The sequence below is a fragment of the Teleopsis dalmanni genome, chromosome 1, assembly GCF_002237135.1.
Source record: "Teleopsis dalmanni isolate 2A chromosome 1, ASM223713v2, whole genome shotgun sequence".
In the NCBI taxonomy this organism is placed as follows: Eukaryota; Metazoa; Arthropoda; class Insecta; order Diptera; family Diopsidae; genus Teleopsis; species Teleopsis dalmanni.
In genome coordinates this window covers 226,178,066-226,204,929 of record NC_051846.1, presented here as the reverse complement: position 1 = coordinate 226,204,929, position 26,864 = coordinate 226,178,066, and the positions used below count along the sequence as shown (strand labels likewise).

The following is a 26,864-nucleotide window of genomic DNA, read 5'->3' as shown; positions in this document are numbered from 1 at the left end:
TGGTTCTGTGCTCTCTGCAGCTCTAGTTGTTGCAGAGGTTGAAGGTGATACAGTAGAAATTTCAGGTGGAATATTTTTGTTTGCACTCAATGGTTTGGGAGACGGTTGTGATGAATCGATATCGGATGTAGTTGTTGCAGTAGAGTTAAGGTTACTTACTGGAGGTACAGTAGTGGCAGATGCTGGACTTGTGGTTACCAAACCAGTTGCAGGGGTTGAAGGTGATTCAGTAGAAATTACAGATAGAATATTTTTGTTTGCACTCAATGGTTTGGGAGACGGTTGTGATGAATCGATATCGGATGTAGTTGTTGCAGTAGAGTTAAGGTTACTTACTGGAGATACAGTAGTGGCAGATGCTGGACTTGTGGTTACCGAACCAATAGTTGTTGTTGCATTTCTTACTGGTTCTGTGCTCTCTGCAGCTCTAGTTGTTGCAAGGTGGTGATACAGTAGAAACTTCAGGTGGAATATTTTTATTTGCACTCAATGGTTTGGGAGACGGTTGTGATGAATCGATATCGAATGTAGTTGTTGCAGTAGAGTTAAGGTTACTTACTGGAGATACAGTAGTGGCAGATGCTGGACTTGTGGTTACCGAACCAATAGTTGTTGTTGCATTTCTTACTGGTTCTGTGCTCTCTGCAGCTCTAGTTGTTGCAGAGGTTGAAGGTGATACAGTAGAAATTACAGGTGGAATATTTTTGTTTACACTCAATAGTTCGGGAGACAGTTGTGATGAATCGATATCGGATGTAGTTGTTGCAGTAGAGTTAAGGTTACTTACTGGAGGTACAGTAGTGGCAGATGCTGGACTTGTGGTTACCAAACCAGTTGCAGAGGTTGAAGGTGATTCAGTAGAAATTACAGATAGAATATTTTTGTTTGCACTCAATGGTTTGGGAGACGGTTGTGATGAATCGATATCGGATGTAGTTGTTGCAGTAGAGTTAAGGTTACTTACTGGAGATACAGTAGTGGCAGATGCTGGACTTGTGGTTACCGAACCAATAGTTGTTGTTGCATTTCTTACTGGTTCTGTGCTCTCTGCAGCTCTAGTTGTTGCAGAGGTTGAAGGTGATACAGTAGAAATTTCAGGTAGAATATTTTTATTTGCACTCAATGGTTTGGGAGACGGTTGTGATGAATCGATATCGAATGTAGTTGTTGCAGTAGAGTTAAGGTTACTTACTGGAGATACAGTAGTGGCAGATGCTGGACTTGTGGTTACCGAACCAATAGTTGTTGTTGCATTTCTTACTGGTTCTGTGCTCTCTGCAGCTCTAGTTGTTGCAGAGGTTGAAGGTGATACAGTAGAAATTACAGGTGGAATATTTTTGTTTACACTCAATAGTTCGGGAGACAGTTGTGATGAATCGATATCGGATGTAGTTGTTGCAGTAGAGTTAAGGTTACTTACTGGAGGTACAGTAGTGGCAGATGCTGGACTTGTGGTTACCAAACCAGTTGCAGAGGTTGAAGGTGATTCAGTAGAAATTACAGATAGAATATTTTTGTTTGCACTCAATGGTTTGGGAGACGGTTGTGATGAATCGATATCGGATGTAGTTGTTGCAGTAGAGTTAAGGTTACTTACTGGAGATACAGTAGTGGCAGATGCTGGACTTGTGGTTACCGAACCAATAGTTGTTGTTGCATTTCTTACTGGTTCTGTGCTCTCTGCAGCTCTAGTTGTTGCAGAGGTTGAAGGTGATACAGTAGAAACTTCAGGTGGAATATTTTTGTTTGCACTCAATGGTTTGGGAGACGGTTGTGGTGAATCGATATCGGATGTAGTTGTTGCAGTAGAGTTAAGGTTACTTACTGGAGATACAGTAGTGGCAGATGCTGGACTTGTGGTTACCGAACCAATAGTTGTTGTTGCATTTCTTACTGGTTCTGTGCTCTCTGCACCTTTAGTTGTTGCAGAGGTTGAAGGTGATACAGTAGAAATTTCAGGTGGAATATTTTTGTTTGCACTCAATGGTTTGGGAGACGGTTGTGGTGAATCGATATCGGATGTAGTTGTTGCAGTAGAGTTAAGGTTACTTACTGGAGATACAGTAGTGGCAGATGCTGGACTTGTGGTTACCGAACCAATAGTTGTTGTTGCATTTCTTACTGGTTCTGTGCTCTCTGCAGCTCTAGTTGTTGCAGTGGTTGAAGGTGATACAGTAGAAACTACAGGTGGAATATTTTTATTTGCACTCAATGGTTTGGGAGACGGTTGTGGTGAATCGATATCGGATGTAGTTGTTGCCGTAGAGTTAAGGTTACTTACTGGAGATACAGTAGTGGCAGATGCTGGACTTGTGGTTACCGAACTAATAGTTGTTGTTGCATTTCTTACTGGTTCTGTGCTCTCTGCAGCTCTAGTTGTAGCAGTGGTTGAAGGTGATACAGTAGAAATTTCAGGTGGAATATTTTTGTTTGCACTCAATGGTTTGGGAGACGGTTGTGGTGAATTGATATCGGATGTAGTTGTTGCCGTAGAGTTAAGGTTACTTACTGGAGATACAGTAGTGGCAGATGCTGGACTTGTGGTTACCGAACCAATAGTTGTTGTTGCATTTCTTACTGGTTCTGTGCTCTCTGCACCTTTAGTTGTTGCAGAGGTTGAAGGTGATACAGTAGAAATTTGAGGTGGAATATTTTTGTTTGCACTCAATGGTTTGGGAGACGGTTGTGGTGAATTGATATCGGATGTAGTTGTTGCCGTAGAGTTAAGGTTACTTACTGGAGATACACTAGTGGCAGATGCTGGACTTGTGGTTACCGAACCAATAGTTGTTGTTGCATTTCTTACTGGTTCTGTGCTCTCTGCAGCTCTAGTTGTTGCAGTGGTTGAAGGTGATACAGTAGAAATTTCAGGTGGAATATTTTTATTTGCACTCAATGGTTTGGGAGACGGTTGTGGTGAATCGATATCGGATGTAGTTGTTGCCGTAGAGTTAAGGTTACTTACTGGAGATACAGTAGTGGCAGATGCTGGACTTGTGGTTACCGAACTAATAGTTGTTGTTGCATTTCTTACTGGTTCTGTGCTCTCTGCAGCTTTAGTTGTTGCAGAGGTTGAAGGTGATACATAGAAATTTCAGGTGGAAATTTTTTGTTTGCACTCAATGGTTTGGGCAGACGGGTTGTTGATTCGAACTCGATATCGGCATGTGTGTTGCCAAAAGTAGACGCTCAAAGGTTACTCTGAGAATACAGTAGTGGCAGAATGCTGGACTTTGTTGGCTTACCGAACCAATAGTTGTTGTTGCATTTCTTACTGGTTCTGTGCTGTCTGCAGCTCTAGTTGTTGCAGTGGTTGAAGGTGATACAGTAGAAACTACAGGTGGAATATTTTTATTTGCACTCAATGGTTTGGGAGACGGTTGTGGTGAATCGATATCGGATGTAATTGTTGCAGTAGAGTTAAGGTTACTTACTGGAGATACAGTAGTGGCAGATGCAGGACTTATGGTTACCGAACCAATAGTTGTTGTTGCATTTCTTACTGGTTCTGTGCTCTCTGCAGCTTTAGTTGTTGCAGTGGTTGAAGGTGATACAGTAGAAATTTCAGGTGGAATATTTTTATTTGCACTCAATGGTTTGGGAGACGGTTGTGGTGAATCGATATCGGATGTAGTTGTTGCCGTAGAGTTAAGGTTACTTACTGGAGATTCAGTAGTGGCAGATGCTGGACTTGTGGTTACCGATCCAATAGTTGTTGTTGCATTTCTTACTGGTTCTGTGCTCTCTGCACCTTTAGTTGTTGCAGAGGTTGAAGGTGATACAGTAGAAATTTCAGGTGGAATATTTTTGTTTGCACTCAATGGTTTGGGAGACGGTTGTGGTGAATTGATATCGGATGTAGTTGTTGCCGTAGAGTTAAGGTTACTTACTGGAGATACAGTAGTGGCAGATGCTGGACTTGTGGTTACCGAACCAATAGTTGTTGTTGCATTTCTTACTGGTTCTGTGCTCTCTGCATCTCTAGTTGTTGCAGTGGTTGAAGGTGTTACAGTAGAAACTTCGGGTGGAATATTTTTATTTGCACTCAATGGTTTGGGAGACGGTTGTGGTGAATCGATATCGGATGTAGTTGTTGCAGTAGAGTTAAGGTTACTTACTGGAGATACAGTAGTGGCAGATGCTGGACTTGTGGTTACCGAACCAATAGTTGTTGTTGCATTTCTTACTGGTTCTGTGCTCTCTGCACCTTTAGTTGTTGCAGAGGTTGAAGGTGATGGTGTAGAGTAGAAACTTCAGGTGGAATATTTTTATTTGCACTCAATGGTTTGGGAGACGGTTGTGGTGAATCGATATCGGATGTAGTTGTTGCAGTAGAGTTAAGGTTACTTACTGGAGATACAGTAGTGGCAGATGCTGGATTTGTGGTTACCGAACCAATAGTTGTTGTTGCATTTCTTACTGGTTCTGTGCTCTCTGCACCTTTAGTTGTTGCAGAGGTGAACGTTGATACATGTAGAAACTTCAGGTGGAATATTTTTATTTTGCAACCATTCAATGTTTGGGAGGACGGTTGTGGTGAATCGATATCGGATATAGTTGTTGCAGTAGAGTTAAGGTTACTTACTGGAGATACAGTAATGGCAGATGCTGGACTTGTGGTTACCGAACCAATAGTTGTTGTTGCATTTCTTACTGGTTCTGTGCTCTCTGCACCTTTAGTTGTTGCAGAGGTTGAAGGTGATACAGTAGAAACTTCAGGTGGAATATTTTTATTTGCACTCAATGGTTTGGGAGACGGTTGTGATGAATCGATATCGGATGTAGTTGTTGCAGTAGAGTTAAGGTTACTTACTGGAGATACAGTAGTGGCAGATGCTGGACTTGTGGTTACCGAACCAATAGTTGTTGTTGCATTTCTTACTGGTTCTGTGCTCTCTGCACCTTTAGTTGTTGCAGAGGTTGAAGGTGATACAGTAGAAACTTCAGGTGGAATATTTTTGTTTGCACTCAATGGTTTGGGAGACGGTTGTGGTGAATTGATATCGGATGTAGCTGTTGCAGTAGAGTTAAGGTTACTTACTGGAGATACAGTAGTGGCAGATGCTGGACTTGTGGTTACCGAACCAATAGTTGTTGTTGCATTTCTTACTGGTTCTGTGCTCTCTGCACCTTTAGTTGTTGCAGAGGTTGAAGGTGATACAGTAGAAACTACAGGTGGAATATTTTTATTTGCACTCAATGGTTTGGGAGACGGTTGTGGTGAATCGATATCGGATGTAGTTGTTGCAGTAGAGTTAAGGTTACTTACTGGAGATACAGTAGTGGCAGATGCTGGACTTGTGGTTACCGAACCAATAGTTGTTGTTGCATTTCTTACTGGTTCTGTGCTCTCTGCAGCTCTAGTTGTTGCAGTGGTTGAAGGTGATACAGTAGAAACTACAGGTGGAATATTTTTATTTGCACTCAATGGTTTGGGAGACGGTTGTGGTGAATCGATATCGGATGTAGTTGTTGCAGTAGAGTTAAGGTTACTTACTGGAGATACAGTAGTGGCAGATGCTGGACTTGTGGTTACCGAACCAATAGTTGTTGTTGCATTTCTTACTGGTTCTGTGCTCTCTGCAGCTCTAGTTGTTGCAGTGGTTGAAGGTGATACAGTAGAAATTACAGGTAGAATATTTTTATTTGCACTCAATGGTTTGGGAGACGGTTGTGATGAATCGATATCGGATGTAGTTGTTGCCGTAGAGTTAAGGTTACTTACTGGAGATACAGTAGTGGCAGATGCTGGACTTGTGGTTACCGAACCAATAGTTGTTGTTGCATTTCTTACTGGTTCTGTGCTCTCTGCACCTTTAGTTGTTGCAGAGGTTGAAGGTGATACAGTAGAAATTTCAGGTGGAATATTTTTATTTGCACTCAATGGTTTGGGAGACGGTTGTGATGAATCGATATCGGATGTAGTTGTTGCAGTAGAGTTAAGGTTACTTACTGGAGATACAGTAGTGGCAGATGCTGGACTTGTGGTTACCGAACCAATAGTTGTTGTTGCATTTCTTACTGGTTCTGTGCTCTCTGCAGCTCTAGTTGTTGCAGAGGTTGAAGGTGATACAGTAGAAACTTCAGGTGGAATATTTTTATTTGCACTCAATGGTTTGGGAGACGGTTGTGGTGAATCGATATCGGATGTAGTTGTTGCAGTAGAGTTAAGGTTACTTACTGGAGATACAGTAGTGGCAGATGCTGGACTTGTGGTTACCGAACCAATAGTTGTTGTTGCATTTCTTACTGGTTCTGTGCTCTCTGCACCTTTAGTTGTTGCAGAGGTTGAAGGTGATACAGTAGAAACTTCAGGTGGAATATTTTTATTCGCACTCAATGGTTTGAGAGACGGTTGTGATGAATCGATATCGGATGTAGTTGTTGCCGTAGAGTTAAGGATACTTACTGGAGATTCAGTAGTGGCAGATGCTGGACTTGTGGTTACCGATCCAATAGTTGTTGTTGCATTTCTTACTGGTTCTGTGCTCTCTGCACCTTTAGTTATTGCAGAGGTTGAAGGTGATACAGTAGAAACTTCAGGTGGAATATTTTTGTTTGCACTCAATGGTTTGGGAGACGGTTGTGGTGAATTGATATCGGATGTAGCTGTTGCAGTAGAGTTAAGGTTACTTACTGGAGATACAGTAGTGGCAGATGCTGGACTTGTGGTTACCGAACCAATAGTTGTTGTTGCATTTCTTACTGGTTCTGTGCTCTCTGCATCTCTAGTTGTTGCAGTGGTTGAAGGTGATACAGTAGAAACTACAGGTAGAATATTTTTATTTGCACTCAATGGTTTGGGAGAACGGTTGTGGTGAATCGATATCGGATATAGTTGTTGCAGTAGAGTTAAGGTTACTTACTGGAGATACAGTAATGGCAGATGCTGGACTTGTGGTTACCGAACCAATAGTTGTTGTTGCATTTCTTACTGGTTCTGTGCTCTCTGCACCTTTAGTTGTTGCAGAGGTTGAAGGTGATGTACAGTAGAAACTTCAGGTGGAATATTTTTATTTGCACTCAATGGTTTGGGAGACGGTTGTGGTGAATCGATATCGGATGTAGTTGTTGCAGTAGAGTTAAGGTTACTTACTGGAGATACAGTAGTGGCAGATGCTGGACTTGTGGTTACCGAACCAATAGTTGTTGTTGCATTTCTTACTGGTTCTGTGCTCTCTGCACCTTTAGTTGTTGCAGAGGTTGAAGGTGATACAGTAGAAACTTCAGGTGGAATATTTTTATTCGCACTCAATGGTTTGAGAGACGGTTGTGATGAATCGATATCGGATGTAGTTGTTGCCGTAGAGTTAAGGATACTTACTGGAGATTCAGTAGTGGCAGATGCTGGACTTGTGGTTACCGATCCAATAGTTGTTGTTGCATTTCTTACTGGTTCTGTGCTCTCTGCACCTTTAGTTATTGCAGAGGTTGAAGGTGATACAGTAGAAACTTCAGGTGGAATATTTTTGTTTGCACTCAATGGTTTGGGAGACGGTTGTGGTGAATTGATATCGGATGTAGCTGTTGCAGTAGAGTTAAGGTTACTTACTGGAGATACAGTAGTGGCAGATGCTGGACTTGTGGTTACCGAACCAATAGTTGTTGTTGCATTTCTTACTGGTTCTGTGCTCTCTGCACCTTTAGTTGTTGCAGAGGTTGAAGGTGATACAGTAGAAACTTCAGGTGGAATATTTTTGTTTGCACTCAATGGTTTGGGAGACGGTTGTGGTGAATCGATATCGGATGTAGTTGTTGCAGTAGAGTTAAGGTTACTTACTGGAGATACAGTAGTGGCAGATGCTGGACTTGTGGTTACCGAACCAATAGTTGTTGTTGCATTTCTTACTGGTTCTGTGCTCTCTGCACCTCTAGTTGTTGCAGTGGTTGAAGGTGATACAGTAGAAACTACAGGTAGAATATTTTTATTTGCACTCAATGGTTTGGGAGACGGTTGTGGTGAATCGATATCGGATGTAGTTGTTGCAGTAGAGTTAAGGTTACTTACTGGAGATACAGTAGTGGCAGATGCTGGACTTGTGGTTACCGAACCAATAGTTGTTGTTGCATTTCTTACTGGTTCTGTGCTCTCTGCACCTTTAGTTGTTGCAGAGGTTGAAGGTGATGGTGATACAGTAGAAACTTCAGGTGGAATATTTTTATTTGCACTCAATGGTTTGGGAGACGGTTGTGGTGAATCGATATCGGATGTAGTTGTTGCAGTAGAGTTAAGGTTACTTACTGGAGATACAGTAGTGGCAGATGCTGGATTTGTGGTTACCGAACCAATAGTTGTTGTTGCATTTCTTACTGGTTCTGTGCTCTCTGCACCTTTAGTTGTTGCAGAGGTTGAAGGTGATACAGTAGAAACTTCAGGTGGAATATTTTTATTTGCACTCAATGGTTTGGGAGACGGTTGTGGTGAATCGATATCGGATGTAGTTGTTGCAGTAGAGTTAAGGTTACTTACTGGAGATACAGTAGTGGCAGATGCTGGACTTGTGGTTACCGAACCAATAGTTGTTGTTGCATTTCTTACTGGTTCTGTGCTCTCTGCAGCTCTAGTTGTTGCAGAGGTTGAAGGTGATACAGTAGAAATTTCAGGTGGAATATTTTTATTTGCACTCAATGGTTTGGGAGACGGTTGTGGTGAATTGATATCGGATGTAGCTGTTGCAGTAGAGTTAAGGTTACTTACTGGAGATACAGTAGTGGCAGATGCTGGACTTGTGGTTACCGAACCAATAGTTGTTGTTGCATTTCTTACTGGTTCTGTGCTCTCTGCACCTTTAGTTGTTGCAGAGGTTGAAGGTGATACAGTAGAAACTTCAGGTGGAATATTTTTATTTGCACTCAATGGTTTGGGAGACGGTTGTGGTGAATCGATATCGGATGTAGTTGTTGCAGTAGAGTTAAGGTTACTTACTGGAGATACAGTAGTGGCAGATGCTGGACTTGTGGTTACCGAACCAATAGTTGTTGTTGCATTTCTTACTGGTTCTGTGCTCTCTGCAGCTCTAGTTGTTGCAGAGGTTGAAGGTGATACAGTAGAAACTTCAGGTGGAATATTTTTGTTTGCACTCAATGGTTTGGGAGACGGTTGTGGTGAATCGATATCGGATGTAGTTGTTGCCGTAGAGTTAAGGTTACTTACTGGAGATACAGTAGTGGCAGATGCTGGACTTGTGGTTACCGAACCAATAGTTGTTGTCGCATTTCTTACTGGTTCTGTGCTCTCTGCAGCTCTAGTTGTTGCAGAGGTTGAAGGTGATACAGTAGAAATTTCAGGTGGAATATTTTTGTTTGCACTCAATGGTTTGGGAGACGGTTGTGATGAATCGATATCGGATGTAGTTGTTGCCGTAGAGTTGAGGTTACTTACTGGAGATACAGTAGTGGCAGATGCTGGACTTGTGGTTACCGAACCAATAGTTGTTGTTGCATTTCTTACTGGTTCTGTGCTCTCTGCAGCTCTAGTTGTAGCAGTGGTTGAAGGTGATACAGTAGAAATTACAGGTAGAATATTTTTATTTGCACTCAATGGTTTGGGAGACGGTTGTGGTGAATCGATATCGGATGTAGTTGTTGCCGTAGAGTTAAGGTTACTTACTGGAGATACAGTAGTGGCAGATGCTGGACTTGTGGTTACCGAACCAATAGTTGTTGTCGCATTTCTTACTGGTTCTGTGCTCTCTGCACCTTTAGTTGTTGCAGAGGTTGAAGGTGATACAGTAGAAATTTCAGGTGGAATATTTTTATTTGCACTCAATGGTTTGGGAGACGGTTGTGATGAATCGATATCGGATGTAGTTGTTGCCGTAGAGTTAAGGTTACTTACTGGAGATACACTAGTGGCAGATGCTGGACTTGTGGTTACCGAACCAATAGTTGTTGTTGCATTTCTTACTGGTTCTGTGCTCTCTGCAGCTCTAGTTGTTGCAGAGGTTGAAGGTGATACAGTAGAAACTTCAGGTGGAATATTTTTATTTGCACTCAATGGTTTGGGAGACGGTTGTGATGAATCGATATCGAATGTAGTTGTTGCCGTAGAGTTAAGGTTACTTACTGGAGATACAGTAGTGGCAGATGCTGGACTTGTGGTTACCGAATCAATAGTTGTTGTTGCATTTCTTACTGGTTCTGTGCTCTCTGCACCTTTAGTTGTTGCAGAGGTTGAAGGTGATACAGTAGAAACTTCAGGTGGAATATTTTTATTCGCACTCAATGGTTTGAGAGACGGTTGTGATGAATCGATATCGGATGTAGTTGTTGCCGTAGAGTTAAGGATACTTACTGGAGATTCAGTAGTGGCAGATGCTGGACTTGTGGTTACCGATCCAATAGTTGTTGTTGCATTTCTTACTGGTTCTGTGCTCTCTGCAGCTCTAGTTGTAGCAGTGGTTGAAGGTGATACAGTAGAAATTACAGGTAGAATATTTTTATTTGCACTCAATGGTTTGGGAAACGGTTGTGATGAATCGATATCGGATGTAGTTGTTGCCGTAGAGTTAAGGATACTTACTGGAGATTCAGTAGTGGCAGATGCTGGACTTGTGGTTACCGATCCAATAGTTGTTGTTGCATTTCTTACTGGTTCTGTGCTCTCTGCACCTTTAGTTATTGCAGAGGTTGAAGGTGATACAGTAGAAACTTCAGGTGGAATATTTTTGTTTGCACTCAATGGTTTGGGAGACGGTTGTGGTGAATTGATATCGGATGTAGCTGTTGCAGTAGAGTTAAGGTTACTTACTGGAGATACAGTAGTGGCAGATGCTGGACTTGTGGTTACCGAACCAATAGTTGTTGTTGCATTTCTTACTGGTTCTGTGCTCTCTGCATCTCTAGTTGTTGCAGTGGTTGAAGGTGTTACAGTAGAAACTTCAGGTGGAATATTTTTATTTGCACTCAATGGTTTGGGAGACGGTTGTGGTGAATCGATATCGGATGTAGTTGTTGCAGTAGAGTTAAGGTTACTTACTGGAGATACAGTAGTGGCAGATGCTGGACTTGTGGCTACCGAACCAATAGTTGTTGTTGCATTTCTTACTGGTTCTGTGCTCTCTGCAGCTCTAGTTGTAGCAGTGGTTGAAGGTGATACAGTAGAAACTACAGGTGGAATATTTTTGTTTGCACTCAATGGATTGAGAGACGGTTGTGATGAATCGATATCGGATGTAGTTGTTGCAGTGGCAGATGCTGGACTTGTGGTTACCGAACCAATAGTTGTTGTTGCATTTCTTACTGGTTCTGTGCTCCCTGCACCTTTAGTTGTTGCAGAGGTTGAAGGTGATACAGTAGAAACTACGGGTGGAATATTTTTATTTGCACTCAATGGTTTGGGAGACGGTTGTGATGAATCGATATCGGATGTAGTTGTTGCAGTAGAGTTAAGGTTACTTACTGGAGGTACAGTAGTGGCAGATGCTGGACTTGTGGTTACCAAACCAGTTGCAGGGGTTGAAGGTGATTCAGTAGAAATTACAGATAGAATATTTTTGTTTGCACTCAATGGTTTGGGAGACGGTTGTGATGAATCGATATCGGATGTAGTTGTTGCAGTAGAGTTAAGGTTACTTACTGGAGATACAGTAGTGGCAGATGCTGGACTTGTGGTTACCGAACCAATAGTTGTTGTTGCATTTCTTACTGGTTCTGTGCTCTCTGCAGCTCTAGTTGTTGCAGAGGTTGAAGGTGATACAATAGAAACTTCAGGTGGAATATTTTTGTTTGCACTCAATGGTTTGGGAGACGGTTGTGATGAATCGATATCGGATGTAGTTGTTGCAGTAGAGTTAAGGTTACTTACTGGAGGTACAGTAGTGGCAGATGCTGGACTTGTGGTTACCAAACCAGTTGCAGAGGTTGAAGGTGATTCAGTAGAAATTACAGATAGAATATTTTTGTTTGCACTCAATGGTTTGGGAGACGGTTGTGATGAATCGATATCGGATGTAGTTGTTGCAGTAGAGTTAAGGTTACTTACTGGAGATACAGTAGTGGCAGATGCTGGACTTGTGGTTACCGAACCAATAGTTGTTGTTGCATTTCTTACTGGTTCTGTGCTGTCTGCAGCTCTAGTTGTTGCAGTGGTTGAAGGTGATACAGTAGAAACTACAGGTGGAATATTTTTATTTGCACTCAATGGTTTGGGAGACGGTTGTGGTGAATCGATATCGGATGTAATTGTTGCAGTAGAGTTAAGGTTACTTACTGGAGATACAGTAGTGGCAGATGCAGGACTTATGGTTACCGAACCAATAGTTGTTGTTGCATTTCTTACTGGTTCTGTGCTCTCTGCAGCTCTAGTTGTAGCAGTGGTTGAAGGTGATACAGTAGAAATTACAGGTAGAATATTTTTATTTGCACTCAATGGTTTGGGAGACGGTTGTGGTGAATCGATATCGGATGTAGTTGTTGCCGTAGAGTTAAGGTTACTTACTGGAGATACAGTAGTGGCAGATGCTGGACTTGTGGTTACCGAACCAATAGTTGTTGTCGCATTTCTTACTGGTTCTGTGCTCTCTGCACCTTTAGTTGTTGCAGAGGTTGAAGGTGATACAGTAGAAATTTCAGGTGGAATATTTTTATTTGCACTCAATGGTTTGGGAGACGGTTGTGATGAATCGATATCGGATGTAGTTGTTGCCGTAGAGTTAAGGTTACTTACTGGAGATACACTAGTGGCAGATGCTGGACTTGTGGTTACCGAACCAATAGTTGTTGTTGCATTTCTTACTGGTTCTGTGCTCTCTGCAGCTCTAGTTGTTGCAGAGGTTGAAGGTGATACAGTAGAAACTTCAGGTGGAATATTTTTATTTGCACTCAATGGTTTGGGAGACGGTTGTGGTGAATCGATATCGGATGTAGTTGTTGCAGTAGAGTTAAGGTTACTTACTGGAGATACAGTAGTGGCAGATGCTGGACTTGTGGTTACCGAACCAATAGTTGTTGTTGCATTTCTTACTGGTTCTGTGCTGTCTGCAGCTCTAGTTGTTGCAGTGGTTGAAGGTGATACAGTAGAAATTTCAGGTGGAATATTTTTTTGCACTCAATGGTTTGGGAGACGGTTGTGGTGAATCGATATCGGATGTAGTTGTTGCAGTAAGGTTACTTACTGGAGATACAGTAGTGGCAGATGCAGGACTTATGGTTACCGAACCAATAGTTGTTGTTGCATTTCTTACTGGTTCTGTGCTCTCTGCAGCTCTATTCGTTGGAGTGGTTGAAGGTGATACAGTAGAAACTACAGTTGGAATATTTTTGTTTGCACTCAATGGTTTGGGAGACGGTTGTGATGAATCGATAGCGGATGTAGTTTTTGCAGTGGCAGATGCTGGACTTGTGGTTACCGAACCAATAGTTGTTGTTGCATTTCTTACTGGTTCTGTGCTCTCTGCAGCTCTAGTTGTTGCAGAAGTTGAAGACGATTCAGTAGAGATTATAAATGGAATATTTTTATTTGTACTCGGTGCATTTGAAGGCGTTTGTGTTGATACAGCAATAAATGTGTTGTCGTGAGGTTGACGGTTACTTAAAAAAAATGTGACAATCGTAGATACTTTCCTTGTGCTTGAACTTAAGGAAGACGCATTTTTAAGCTTTGCGGGGTTTTGGTTTACATTCGTAGGTAATGTTGTCCTTTTGGTACTACGTGCAGATGTTTCTGTTGTAGATTGAGTAGATTGGTTTGAATTAACGATTTGACTTAATATGTTAACACGTTTTGTTGTTGGTATGGAACCTGTCTGTCCATTAGTATTTCCACTATTAGTCATAATTTTGTTTGTTGTGCTTTTTATTTGAGTTTCACTAGTTGCCCACGTTGAGTCGGACATAAATATAGGTTTTGTTGCCGTGGTATCTTTATTACTTTTTGGGATTTCTGTTGTTGTTGCTTTGGCAAATGTGATTAATTCACTAGGCGTATTATCGGAAGTTATTTCAGTTTGTGATTTTGTGAGAGATTTACTCATTTTTACATTTTTTACTGGGGTTATGCTGGAAGTAAAATCACTTGAAGGTGTTGCTTTGGTGAATTCTTTAGTATTTTTAAATGGCACTGGTGTTTTAGGGTTTTCGGTTGTAACTGTTCGTAAGATGGTTGTAGAATTAAAATTTAATGATGTTGTTGTTGTTTTTATGGCATTTCGAATTGACAATGTAGTTGCTGTTATTTTGTTTGTATTTATTGGTATAATTCTCGTTGTTATACTTTGTGTGGGATTGATACGGTATCTTATTAATATTTCATATGGGCTTTTTCGTATAATTTCCATGCGAGAACCAAATATTGGTGAACTCGTAGTAGTTATTACGAAAATCAGTAAAATTATAATACATTTTGCCATAATTCATTGAAGTTCCCAAATGGTATTTTAAGGATTTTCTTTAAGGATTTATTATTTTTTTTTCTTAATTTGTTTTTTTTTTTTTCTTTTTTAACACTTTTTTCACAGTTTCACAATTCGATTTTGAATAGTTGATGCACTTTAAACTCACGGACAAACTGAGTAATTTAGCTATGGGAAGTCGTATTTATTAGTTTTTTCCCAGCTTCGGGCTGTATTCTTGCAAAATATTATGTGAAAATATTTGATTTTATTTGCACTATTTATTTTTTTTATTTATTTATTTTTCTTCTTATTAATACGAATTTCTAAGAATATAATTATTGATACATCCATATATATACATATATTTAAATGTATCTTTAAAACAGCACGTGAAAAGCTAAAAGCGTTTGTTATACAATTTATACCATATACATATAGGCATATACTCGTACATATATAATAATATAATAATAATATTTATATATTTTATTTTTGCTAAGATTTGTTAGAGTTCTTAAAAGTAAGTATTGTATATATATATATATATATATACATATATACCAAACAAAGTAAATAGGAGCATATTTTCTGCACTACATATAATTTAATTAACAGACTTAACTGCTTTTATCGGTCTTATACGTGTTATTTAAAAATAAAATATTAAATTACTTAAATATTTTGTAGTGTGACTCAAGACTTAAATTCGATGCACTTTGATTTGACTTCAAATCAAAACAATCTAACCGGAAATAACTATTTATTTTTGTTTATATAAAGTGCAAATATTTTTATTAATATTTTGGTTATTGAATCCATCAATAACTGTTTTATATCTTTGCCCTGCACAGTAGATGACGGTAAACCCTTTTTTTCACTGGCTTAACAGAGACAATAAAAGTTGACTTATCAGATCACTTAATCTAATCTCCTAGAAAGAGCAAGGATAACACAACAAACTTCTTCCTGGCAACGAAAAATGCTTCACATGAATCAATAGTTGTTTCCAAATGGAAGTGTTTATGTTCGTATTACCACATGCCCGCTCTTCCAAACTAACCTGACTAATTTATTTCGAAAAAGATTAAAAAAAAGAATAAAATAATAAATGTGAATTAAACACTTTTTTTAAATATAAAAAGTCTAAAGTAGAAAGGCATATGGTGTATTCATTAATATGTTTGAAAATGTTTTATTTATTGATATTATTATTTTACATTATACCATATAGGTGCAATTTTAAGGTTATATTTTTTCGAAAATATATGTGTACCACATACAAGCATCTAGCTGTACAGTGTAAAAATGAAAATTCTACACATTAATCAATTGTTAACACTTCCGAGTGTTATTTCCTAAGCGACAGTAACAAACTATATTGGTTAATGTTTGGTCCGTAAGCATATTTGACATACGCAAGAACATCACACCTGTGTATACCCGAGATAGCTTCATACTAACAATGTGAATAGGACATGCTAACAGCATCTTATAGAAAGTTCCTTATCTGGAATAACTATATGCAAGAACATCACACCTGCGTATACCAGAGATAGCTTCATACTAACAATGTGAATAGGACGTGCTAACAGCATCCTTCTCTGAAATAACTATATATATGCAAGAACATCATACCTGCGTAAACCGTAGTGAGAATAGTACTGAACAGTATCAGACGGATATGCTTGGAGTATCTTACAGATTCGTTTGGAACGAAACTATATGCAAGAGCATCGCATAAACCCGATATAGGGAAATACTAACAATAGAAGACTCCTTCTTTAAAGCAAATATATGCAATATAACTTCATACCAGTGTTAACCCTAGTAAGGGTGGTACTAATCAGTGTGATATAAACATTCTTACAACTTTACCTTGTTTTTCCTTGTTATAAGAAAAGTATCGTACCTGAATAAAAGACCGAAGAGGTGGTGGTACTGAAGAATATGAATCGGGCATGTTACAGCATCTTATGAAAGTTTTTATCTGTAATGAAATAAAAAATACATAAAAGAAATAAAAGAAAAATAAAAGAAATAGAAATATAGTTCAAAAAATGGAATAAAAAATTTCTCAGAAAATTCTTAAAGTATTACATTCCCAAATGAGTCACCAGTATTTCCAATCAAGTCAGATATTCCTCCTGAAGCCAACAATTTCTTACACAGCTCAAATATTATCTATTCTAATCAATAAAAAAAACTTCGTTTACATTTAAACAATAGCGCTTAATATGTTTTGATTTATTTACTTTGGTTTTTTTATGTTCTTATACAAATTGTAGTTTACTTTATACAAAGCCGGCTAAGTACGTGAGAATATACCAATATCTTTAATTGGTGTGGAACAACAGAATTTTGATAACCGAACACTCTTAATAGCGCAAGTTAATGACCGCGACACCCATACAGTCCTCACGTAACCAAGATTTTCTCACAGCAAAGACCTAAAATAATGTGAAATTACCACAAAGTTCTCTAAGAAGCCGCTCTGAAACATCTCTCACAAAATACCACTTACAATCGTATATTACAAATTGAAACAATGTCAGTATTAATCTATAATTGATGAAAGCAAGTCTTGATCTATCGTAACATAATACACAGATACCATTAATTAACAAATAGATAACTGTACCGGAAGTAAGTTATCGTTGAAGACACGTTAGAAATAAGAACCTCTATATAAAGTGCTTAAGTACTACATTTGATCATTATATGTAATCTTCAATCTATTCATAAAAATAGATTTGTTTACTTCATAAAAATAAATCTGTATGATAACGAAGAGTTAGAAAAACTAAAAGGCGACATAGTTAAATGGATCGAAATCCTCGATATAGCTATGAAAATAATCAAAGTGTGATTAAAATTTAGCGACTACTTTTTTTGTAGTATTTAATCTTCAATGTTAATATCATTCCACATTTAATATTATACACTTATTTACCCTCTTTCATATTATATACTAAGTAAATATAAGTATTTAATACCTAAACTTCTAAGTAATAATTACAAACTTGAATTTAAATACAATTTTTTATATGTAAGATTGTGAGATTCTTTAATGCAGCCACAACACTAGATTATCACTTAAACTAGGAATTGTAATAAAATAATTCATCGTCGATTATGTTAAGAGAAAACTTGTTAAATTAAAAAATATTAATAACAAAGAGAAATACGTGTATACCTAAATGGGTTTTTAGGTAATTATGTGTTCATATAAATTTTATTTTTGATTATATGAAACATTTACACATTGTTAATGACCAACAAGTCATTTATTTCTAATAATTGTATACAAAAATTTTATCAAAAACAATATACTAGGATATACTTCTGCAAACACAATCTATTCAAATTCAGCAATAGTATACGATCCTGATCCTACCTAACCGTCTCGTGTTCTTCTTTTTTCTGTTTTTTTGGAGTTTTATTGCGACGTTTTTTCTTGGAATGCTCATGATTCATCAAAATGTTATTGACAACGTCTTCCGAATTAATGCCAACCTTCGTCAAGAGTTCATTGAAAACATTGTAGATTTGAAGTAAACAGTAGGCATCCAATGCTAGAAACAAAACCCAAAGATTATTGAATGAGCCATATTAAGAGCTTTTAATAAATACTTGCCTGCATACATAACTTGCTCAGGTCGCAGAGGCCGAATAGCCCAGTTTGAACGCTGTTCACTTTTATTTAAATGTTTGCCAAAACAAAGTTGTACTATTGAGCTCAAGCTTTCGCCACTAACATCGCTGTAGTCGTACGGAAATTTTATAGATCTCCATTTCAACTTTGAATAATAAGTCTGTATGTCCAAATAAGATGAATTGTATTGCATAAGAGTTTTTAATTTAAGCGATTTTGTGAGCATATGCAGATCATGAGCAATAGAAAATCCTAATTTAAGAATTTCAGTATTGTTAAAAATTTTCTGCCAGAAAGCTGTCCATAAATCAGCGGCTATATTATTTGAATCACAATCTATAATGTATACATTGTCGTACGTGGCCACTTGCAATAGAGAAACACTTGCGTCAACACAAACAGTTGATCTCCACTCGGAATCGAAACTTATTATTTGTTGAGTTTCTAGATGATTTATCATGTCCAACATTTCTTGATTACATTCAACGTGTAATATTTTAACGGCATTCGTATCGAGAGTCATATAACCCTCTTTAGGTATTTTATCATTTAAATTCGAATTATAGACATATTGACTATTTGTACTTTCTGTGGTTTGGTGATTTAATAATGTTTGTTGTACTAATTCGGGACAATCATCAGGTGGTAAATTGATAACACGTGCCCAATGAACTGCCTCCTCTACATCGTAATCACAGATATGGTATAATAAATTTTTATGTACTTCGACATTTGAAGTGATCATGAGTTGTTCACGAAATGCTTCTACACTTATTTTACCGTCTTTAAACTCATGATAGTAATAGCGTAAGCTACTACATTCGTGTCCAAAAATAAAATTAGGTATATGCTCGCTACTTATGTTGTACTTCTTCGATAATCTGGATACCAATTTTGACATTGTACGTATGTTCATATAAGCACTTCGAATCACTGTTATGTTATATTTGCTAAAAAGAAAAACATTTACATAAGCATGTAAACATAAATTGTTAATTATTTAAAACAAAAAACTATTTAATTAATATTAACAATTTACTACATACCAAAATATAGGTTCGCAGTATTCTACAACACTTTTTTTCTTATCAATTAATGTATCTAAGAACTTAACAAGCCTAACTTGTTCAGCTTCTTTGTCAGCAATGCAAGTCTCCACAACGGTAGTCTTCTCTTGTAAAATAAGGGGAAAAAGGAGTTCCTCCGTTTCAAATTTATCCATTATATCTAAACTTGATGCCCAGTATAAAGCCTTAAATAAATCAACACCAATTTAACATTTTAAAAATTATATAGACGTGCAGTATTATATACTCACTTCTTTGTACATATCCTTCGAGGCCATGTCTCTGAGTACAGATGAGATCGTTTCTGATATTTTATGCAAATCGTAAACTTCTGTTATTTGTTTGCATAAATGCAAGTCACCACACATTTTAATAAAGTTAAATGCCACCATACGAACTTCGTCATCACAGTCATATTTGCCAGGGTTCGATTTAACAAAGTCCGCAGTTATAAAAAGCACTTCAAATAAACCAAACTTATATTAACTTATTTAGTAGCTAAATTTTCTATTATATTATTATTATATATTATTTAATTATATATGATATAGCTAAAGTAGCGCTAGTGAAAATTAGTAAGCAATCATACTATTATTACAGCAGCTTCCTACAGAAACGTTTCGGACTAATGGAATTATTATGGGGCAATTTATCTAGCCCGCTGGATTTTTTTTCTGTAGACTATAAGCCATTAAAGTTAACTACTCAAGACATCGAAGCTTCAAATTGTAAACGTTGTACATTCATTGCAATTATTAGAAGAAAAAAAAAAACCACACTTTAAAGCCCAATATCTAAAACTCAAGCTATACTAATATATATCAAAAAAAAAAAGCTCAAACCAGCTATATTTGCTAAAATCGTTGTAAAATGATTATGGCTCTAACTTAATTTTCCGCTGGATTCAAAGATTTTTTATTAGATTACACCTAACACATGGAAAATATCCGTATGACTGCTCTGAAGAGCCACCGTAAACATAAAAGTTAGAAGCATCTAGCGTACGAACAGCATGACTGTGAGAAGACACAACTTTCACTTCGCTTCATTCCCAAGTAAAAGGAAACCAACCTGACAAGAAGTCCATCAAGCTGGCTATGTGTCTGCAGCAAAGTGTTCTCTTCATCCGTAGAGCTACAACCTAAGTCGCTATCATTACTTAGTGCCCTATCATTTATCTTATATTATATACAAAATATTTATATATTTATATTAAATCTCTTTTCACCGTTAAAGCGCAAAGAAATATGAAAAGTAGCTGTTACTGAGTCAAGTCTGGTTTCATTACTTGATTTACTAGAAGGCTAAACAACAGCCAATAGTGCAACGTGAGTAGAGTTTACTTGAGGGGCGAGCGTAAAGTTCCAGTAATTTGCCGTTAATTAGGAAAAGGAGTAATTATATTTATAATACGTTAATAAATGATGTTAAAGTTATGTGTCCTCTTCTTTGATAATATTTTATTAAATTACTCTTATCATTTGTTTCAATCACTTTTCAATATAATAAGCATAGAGGAGATATAGTACATAAGATACAATATATATATATTTTTTTTACTAAAAGTAATAGAATTACTTACAAAGTGAAGCCAGACTTTTATTCTTTAAATTATTACAACCAGGAACATTTGCAAAAAGTTTAAGTGCTAATACCAACGGTTCCGGATCATTCTCTAGTGCTTTATGTATGGTATCTCGTAAAGCTGGCGCACGTTTATCTAAAATGAAAAAAATAAGAGACAATATTAAGAAAACAAATTCGTACTATTTTACGAAGGATTTAGTAAAAACAACGTATTAGACGAAGGCCGCAACTGGTATAGTTTGTTATGGTACATAGTTTTGATGTAACTTACAGGTATTGTAAATTTTCTGAAGATTGTTTATACACGTTATCATCTTAGGTTCCAGACTGCAGTCTAATATGTAAAACAAGTTTATATTTTATATATTATGTACAATTATAAGAAATTAATATACCAAAGTCATTTCCACTTAATGTTGCCCCACAAGTAATGTCAGGTATCACATTTACTGATAGATCAGTACAGGCAGTTTTAGAGAAAAATATGTCCTCATCCTCGTCAAACTCAATACCTGCTGGTAATAGTCTACCACTCATAATGTATTCAATCACTTGTAAAACTAAGATTACAAAATTAAAAAAAAAAAGCAGTCAGCACTGCACTGCTTTCCTTTTTTGTTTTGTCTGTAATTTGACGTTTTGGAGCCACTATTTTATATACAAAATGCATGTTCGCTATATCCGACCCAGTTGGAAATATTTTATTTTTATTGAAAATATATGAAATATATAGCTTTCTTATATATTTATTATTGATATATATATATTGAAGCAAATTAAAAACACATTATTTTAGTTAAGTTGAATCAAATAACCGTAAGTATTAGAAAGAGAAATATTTTAATATATAATTTTTACCGTTTCTTAAATAAAATGTTTGTACAGCGGCTTTGTTATGCGAGCACGAACATGACAATGTTTACAACAGGAAAAAAAATGTATTTGTCTATTTTCTATTTTTAATAATTGATTTTTTGACTATTTTGACAGTAATGAGAAATCTGTCAAACCCACTGAAAGTGATTTAAAAATAGTATTCAAAACTATGTCATTACACGTTGTAGCAATAAAACCAAATTAGATGCAACGAAATCATTCCAAATTTAGTTATAATGATTTATTACTGTTTTATATGTATTTTATGAAATTTGAAGATATTTTTATATTCCATTTATTCATATTCAAATGAATATACTTAAAAACCCTACGGATGAATATTAATTTTTTTTTCTGGTAATTAACTAATCATAATAAAATTATTAATGAGTAAATATTGTAACCCAGACATATTTTATAATTATTAAATTTCTAAATTGCTTAAACCAAAAATTACTAACCATATGATTAAAATTCTAATTAAAGCACTTTTTGCATAACACCTGGTTATACAGTGGCAACAGCACAGAGGCATTGTGCCTTGACCGATTTTAAACCGTAGTCTAGTATATGTGAAAGAGACCACCAACTTTTCTTTGGACTGCGAAAATTTAAAAACTAGAATTTATAAAGAGGAATGATTTGTAGTATACTGAAATTCATTTTCATTATTTTAAGGTGTTCAATTTTCTTATTGAATTTTTATAAAAATTTAATTTTCTTTTTTGCTTAATATTTAGTGCCCACACTAAATAAACAAGTCCTTTACCAAAGTCTATAGCTGATATGGCACCACTGTTGTAAAAGATCATATATTATAGGTCTATTTCACGAGCATTTCGTATCAATTTTGAGTAACACTGTATATACACACAAGTGCGTTCCACTAGCAAATGTTCGAGTAAATGAGAGCATCTGAGAGAGCGTAACATCCCTGTCGACATCCCTGAAAATGCTACACAGACTTTACTCGTACATTTTATTTCAAGTAAAATTTGTGTGATGTGTGAATCAGCTGTTTTGATTTGAATTCAATTTTTGTGTTGCTTATTTGCGAGGCACTGGTGTTCTCACCAAATTTTACACAAACCTGTTTCATGAAAATTTGTGTAAAAAGCATAATTTGTCACTTTATTTGTGTTACGCTCTCAGTTTGTACTTTACTTGTGTTGTTTTACTACGAGTGTTGTTTGAGTTTTACTACGAGTAGCTCTTGGAATAGACCTATGTTTTTACAATTACAAACCTTTCATTTGTGTGCAATATTATTTATATTAATATAAATACTTATTGAAAAATCACAAATTAAAATAAATATCAAATTAAAAGCAATGTACGAAATTTTAAAGTTTTCTTTTACAATAAAACTAATTACAGTTGAAAACATTAAAAATTATAAACTTATTAGCAACTAATAAGTTGAATAATTAAATATACTTTTTAATCATAATTTCTTAAAAATTTCTATACATATTTAAAATATTTATATTTTACAATTTTTTTGTGTATTTTTAAAATATTTCCTTTCCATAATTACACACAACTTTTAACATATGACTAAAATATTCGTTAACAATACAATAGATTGCTTGCTTATGACTTTGGTGAACATTTTTTTGCAGTTTTGTGTACAAATTAAAGACTTTAGGAAGAGACTTGTTTTTTGCCCCACTTTGGAGCGATTCGAAGTTACAACTTTGTGTAACTTGAAAACCTTTTCGACTGTACACTGTAGTTATTTTGCTATATGATTCAAATATTAATATTTTTATGTTACTTTTTAGTCTCTAAGAAAGTATTTATTGTTTGCCATATTCAAGTCTGTTTGATTTTTGTTTGATGAATTGATTTACATCACGCACTTTAAAGTCTGTCAAACTGTGTTTGTAAGTGTAGGCAGTGCATAATATATAAAAAGTAAAGCCGTGAGTTATAAAGATTTCGCATCGCTTTAAAAATTTGCTAATTGACGTACAATAGGCTTAATAAATTGCAGTAAAAGTAATAAATAAAAAAAAGCGAAAGCATCCGGTATAGCCGGCAAAAATATTGTATAAAAATGGAGTCGCAAAGCAATAGTAAGTTAAAAGTCTCAATTTGCATTTAGTGAGGTTATATATATGAAATATTTTTCTAATATTAAAAACTTTTGCAAATTTCAGTACTAACTCAGCCATTTATTGCACCAGAAGTTGTTAAGGAAATATCTGATCAAGGAGAAAATGGAGACGAGTTGAAAGAGAAAAATGGTAACCTCAGTCGTTCACATAGTGTTGAAAAAGACCTTGACACCTCAAAAGAAACACGTTCAAGCATCTCACGCTCAAGATCGAGGTCTCGTAGTAGTGAGCACACTTCAGCAGTAAATACTTCTGTTGAAACTGAGGAAATTCAACAGAATATAACTAAAAGTCGTAGTAATTCGCCTGTAATAGAGAAGACTATACGAAGCCCAAGTCCATCGGTTATACGTCGTAGCCGCAGTCGTTCAAAAAATAGATCATCACATAGCCGCTCCAGAAGTAGAAATTCGCGCAGTCGTTCTGCATCAGGCTCAATACATCATAGCAAAAGTAGAAGTCGGTCGAGAAGCAAAAATTCTCGCAGTCGTTCGCCATCGGGTTCAGTGCATCGTAGTAAGAGCAGAAGTCGCTCCAAATCTGTTGTACGTAAAAGTCGTAGCCACTCTAGAAGTAGAAGTCGTTCACGCTCAGGTTCTAGACATTCTAGTTCACGAAGTCGCTCAAGATCAGGTTCAAGACGTTCACATAGTGGTTCGCGCAGTCGGTCTGGTTCTAGACGTTCTCGAAGTAGTACACGTAGTCATTCTGGCTCTAGACGTTCACGTAGTGGTAGTGGTAGTAGAAGTCGTAGTGGTAGTCGTAGCCATTCACGAAGCAGATCCCGTTCAGGTTCACGACGTTCTAAAAGTGGTAGCCGAAGTCGATCAAGAAGTGGCTCAAGGAGATCTCATAGTGCTAGTCGCAGTCGTTCTAGGTCTGGTTCAAGACGATCACGTAGTCATTCTCGTAGTCGTAGTGGCTCAAAACGTCGCTCACGTTCCATATCCAGACGTTCTCGCAGTGGTTCACGTAGTCGTTCTAAATCAAAACAAAGAAAAAGTGGATCGCGTTCCCGCTCTCGTTCACTTTCTGGTGCTCGTAGTGTATCACCTAATCGCAATCGTTCTCGTTCTCGTTCAAAATCAAGATCTAGATCAGCTTCGGTTGCTTCCAATAAAGGCAAAAAACGAAATGTATTGAGTGACTCTGAAGGTAAACAATTCTTTTAAACTAATTTAAGAAAAACTTATGACTTTGTTTCTCAATTAGATGAAGGACAGTCCAGTTTCAATAAACGTCCCAAAATAACTGATACTGATGAAGAAGATGAGGAACAAACTGAAAACAAAGCAAGTGAAAATGACAAACCAAAAGAAAAACGCATTGGTGATGAAAGTTCCGATGATGAAAATATCCCTATATCTAATGACAGAGAGTAAGTATATTTTTTACTATATATCCATGTTATAAATATAATTGCGATAAATTTTCAGAAACGACAATTTTGTTTCCGACTTCGATGCAATGTTACTACGTAAAAAGGAAGAGAAAAAAGTACGTCGTCGCAAACGCGATATAGATCTTATAAATGATAATGATGATTTGATTGATCAACTGATTATGAATATGAAATCCGCTTCGGATGAAGATCGTCAATTAAATTTAGATGGAAGACCTGCAACAAAAAAAATTGCTATGTTAAAACAAGTTATGTCTCAACTGATTAAGAAGGATCTACAGTTGGCATTTTTAGAGCATAATGTACTCAACGTGCTGACGGATTGGTTAGCACCATTACCAAATAAAAGTTTACCATGTTTGCAAATACGAGAAAGTATTTTAAAATTACTCTCAGACGTAAGTCGCTGAATCCCATTATAAATTGAAAATTCAATTTTAATTTATTCTTATAGTTTCCTACTATTGACAAGAGCTATTTGAAACAATCGGGCATTGGCAAAGCTGTAATGTACCTTTACAAACATCCAAAGGAAACAAAGCAGAATCGAGATCGTGCTGGTCGTTTAATTTCAGAATGGGCGCGCCCGATTTTCAATTTAAGTTGTGATTTTAAGGCTATGTCTAAAGAGGAACGCCAAGAACGTGATTTAGCACAAATGCCAAACCGTCGCAAGTCTCCTGAACCTCAACCCTCAACTTCCACAAAAAAGAAAGGACTAAGTTCAGCTTTTGCTTCTGACGAAAAAGTATTACGACCTGGTGATCCTGGTTGGATTGGACGAGCTCGTGTTCCATTGCCATCGAATAAAGACTATGTTGTACGACCAAAGTCAACTGTCGAAGGAGAAATTTCTACAGTAAGTCCGATTACTACATCATCTTTAATTCATTCTTAAAATCTCTTTTTTTTTTTTGTTGTTTTCCACAGAATAACAAGCGAAAGCCTAATCGATTTGAAAAGCACATGAAAAAATTCCTTGATGCTAAACGTTTAAAGCAATCAAAACGAGCTGTTGAAATTTCTATTGAAGGCCGAAAAATGGCATTATAAATGCTCAAATTTTTTTTTTAATTTAGAATTATTTATTTTAAGATTAATGTTTAACTATTGTAGCTAAATAAATGTGTGTGTGGTTACTTTTAAATAAAGCAATACAAGTGTCCACCTCTAGTAAATACATATACAGGCCTATATTTATAAGTACTCACACCATTTACTTAGGAATGAATGATGTTTATAATGTTATTTCTGAAAGGGTCTTTATACTCTACAATATGTTTTAGATGTATTTTGCCCTAGACGTCGCAGTAAGTATTCCTATATTATTATATACATATATTTATCTTCATGAAAGCTTATAAATTTATTGCACTCAATGTAAATTACTAAAATATATATCTAAATATATGTGTCTAAAGACTTAGTGCTGATTACTATTAGAACTTCTTTCTTTTATTTGATGTATAAATTTAGTTAGAGAAGTGTTCATCTATATCATATTTTGTAACGATTCTTCAAAAAACATTACGTTCTTTCGTGAAATGTCACTTTCACTGCTATCAGAAGACCCTGAGAAAATTTAAGAACTTAATGACGGGTTTTTATATCACTTAAGATAAATTTATTACTGGAATATTTCGCCTATGGATTGAAAAATAATTGAACTAAAATTCATTATATGGATTTAATGAAATTGCAATATCTTAAAGAAAATTTAGAATATCCAAAAACTTCTTAACACTTATCATTTCATAAGTTTCCAGGCCTTCAAAAATAGTTTCAGAACAATATTGATTCAGAAGGAATTCAACGGAGCATCTGATA

At 36.4% G+C, this 26,864-nt stretch overlaps 2 protein-coding genes across 2 annotated transcripts; one reads left to right on the top strand and one right to left on the bottom strand.

Moving 5' to 3' along the window:
• Positions 1-17,593: 17,593 nt before the first annotated feature.
• Positions 17,594-21,383, bottom strand: LOC119672454 (exonuclease mut-7 homolog). Its single transcript, XM_038083508.1, has 7 exons — positions 21,035-21,383; positions 20,911-20,973; positions 20,635-20,772; positions 19,304-19,512; positions 19,032-19,237; positions 17,968-18,935; positions 17,594-17,905 (listed from the first exon to the last, which is right to left on the bottom strand). The coding sequence occupies exons 1-7, from the start codon at positions 21,174-21,176 to the stop codon at positions 17,724-17,726; spliced, it is 1,908 nt and encodes a 635-aa protein (XP_037939436.1). The 5' UTR covers positions 21,177-21,383; the 3' UTR covers positions 17,594-17,723.
• Positions 21,384-23,336: 1,953 nt separating this feature from the next.
• Positions 23,337-26,219, top strand: LOC119672452 (IWS1-like protein). Its single transcript, XM_038083506.1, has 6 exons — positions 23,337-23,593; positions 23,678-24,790; positions 24,848-25,013; positions 25,072-25,435; positions 25,492-25,896; positions 25,968-26,219. The coding sequence occupies exons 1-6, from the start codon at positions 23,575-23,577 to the stop codon at positions 26,088-26,090; spliced, it is 2,190 nt and encodes a 729-aa protein (XP_037939434.1). The 5' UTR covers positions 23,337-23,574; the 3' UTR covers positions 26,091-26,219.
• Positions 26,220-26,864: the final 645 nt, after the last annotated feature.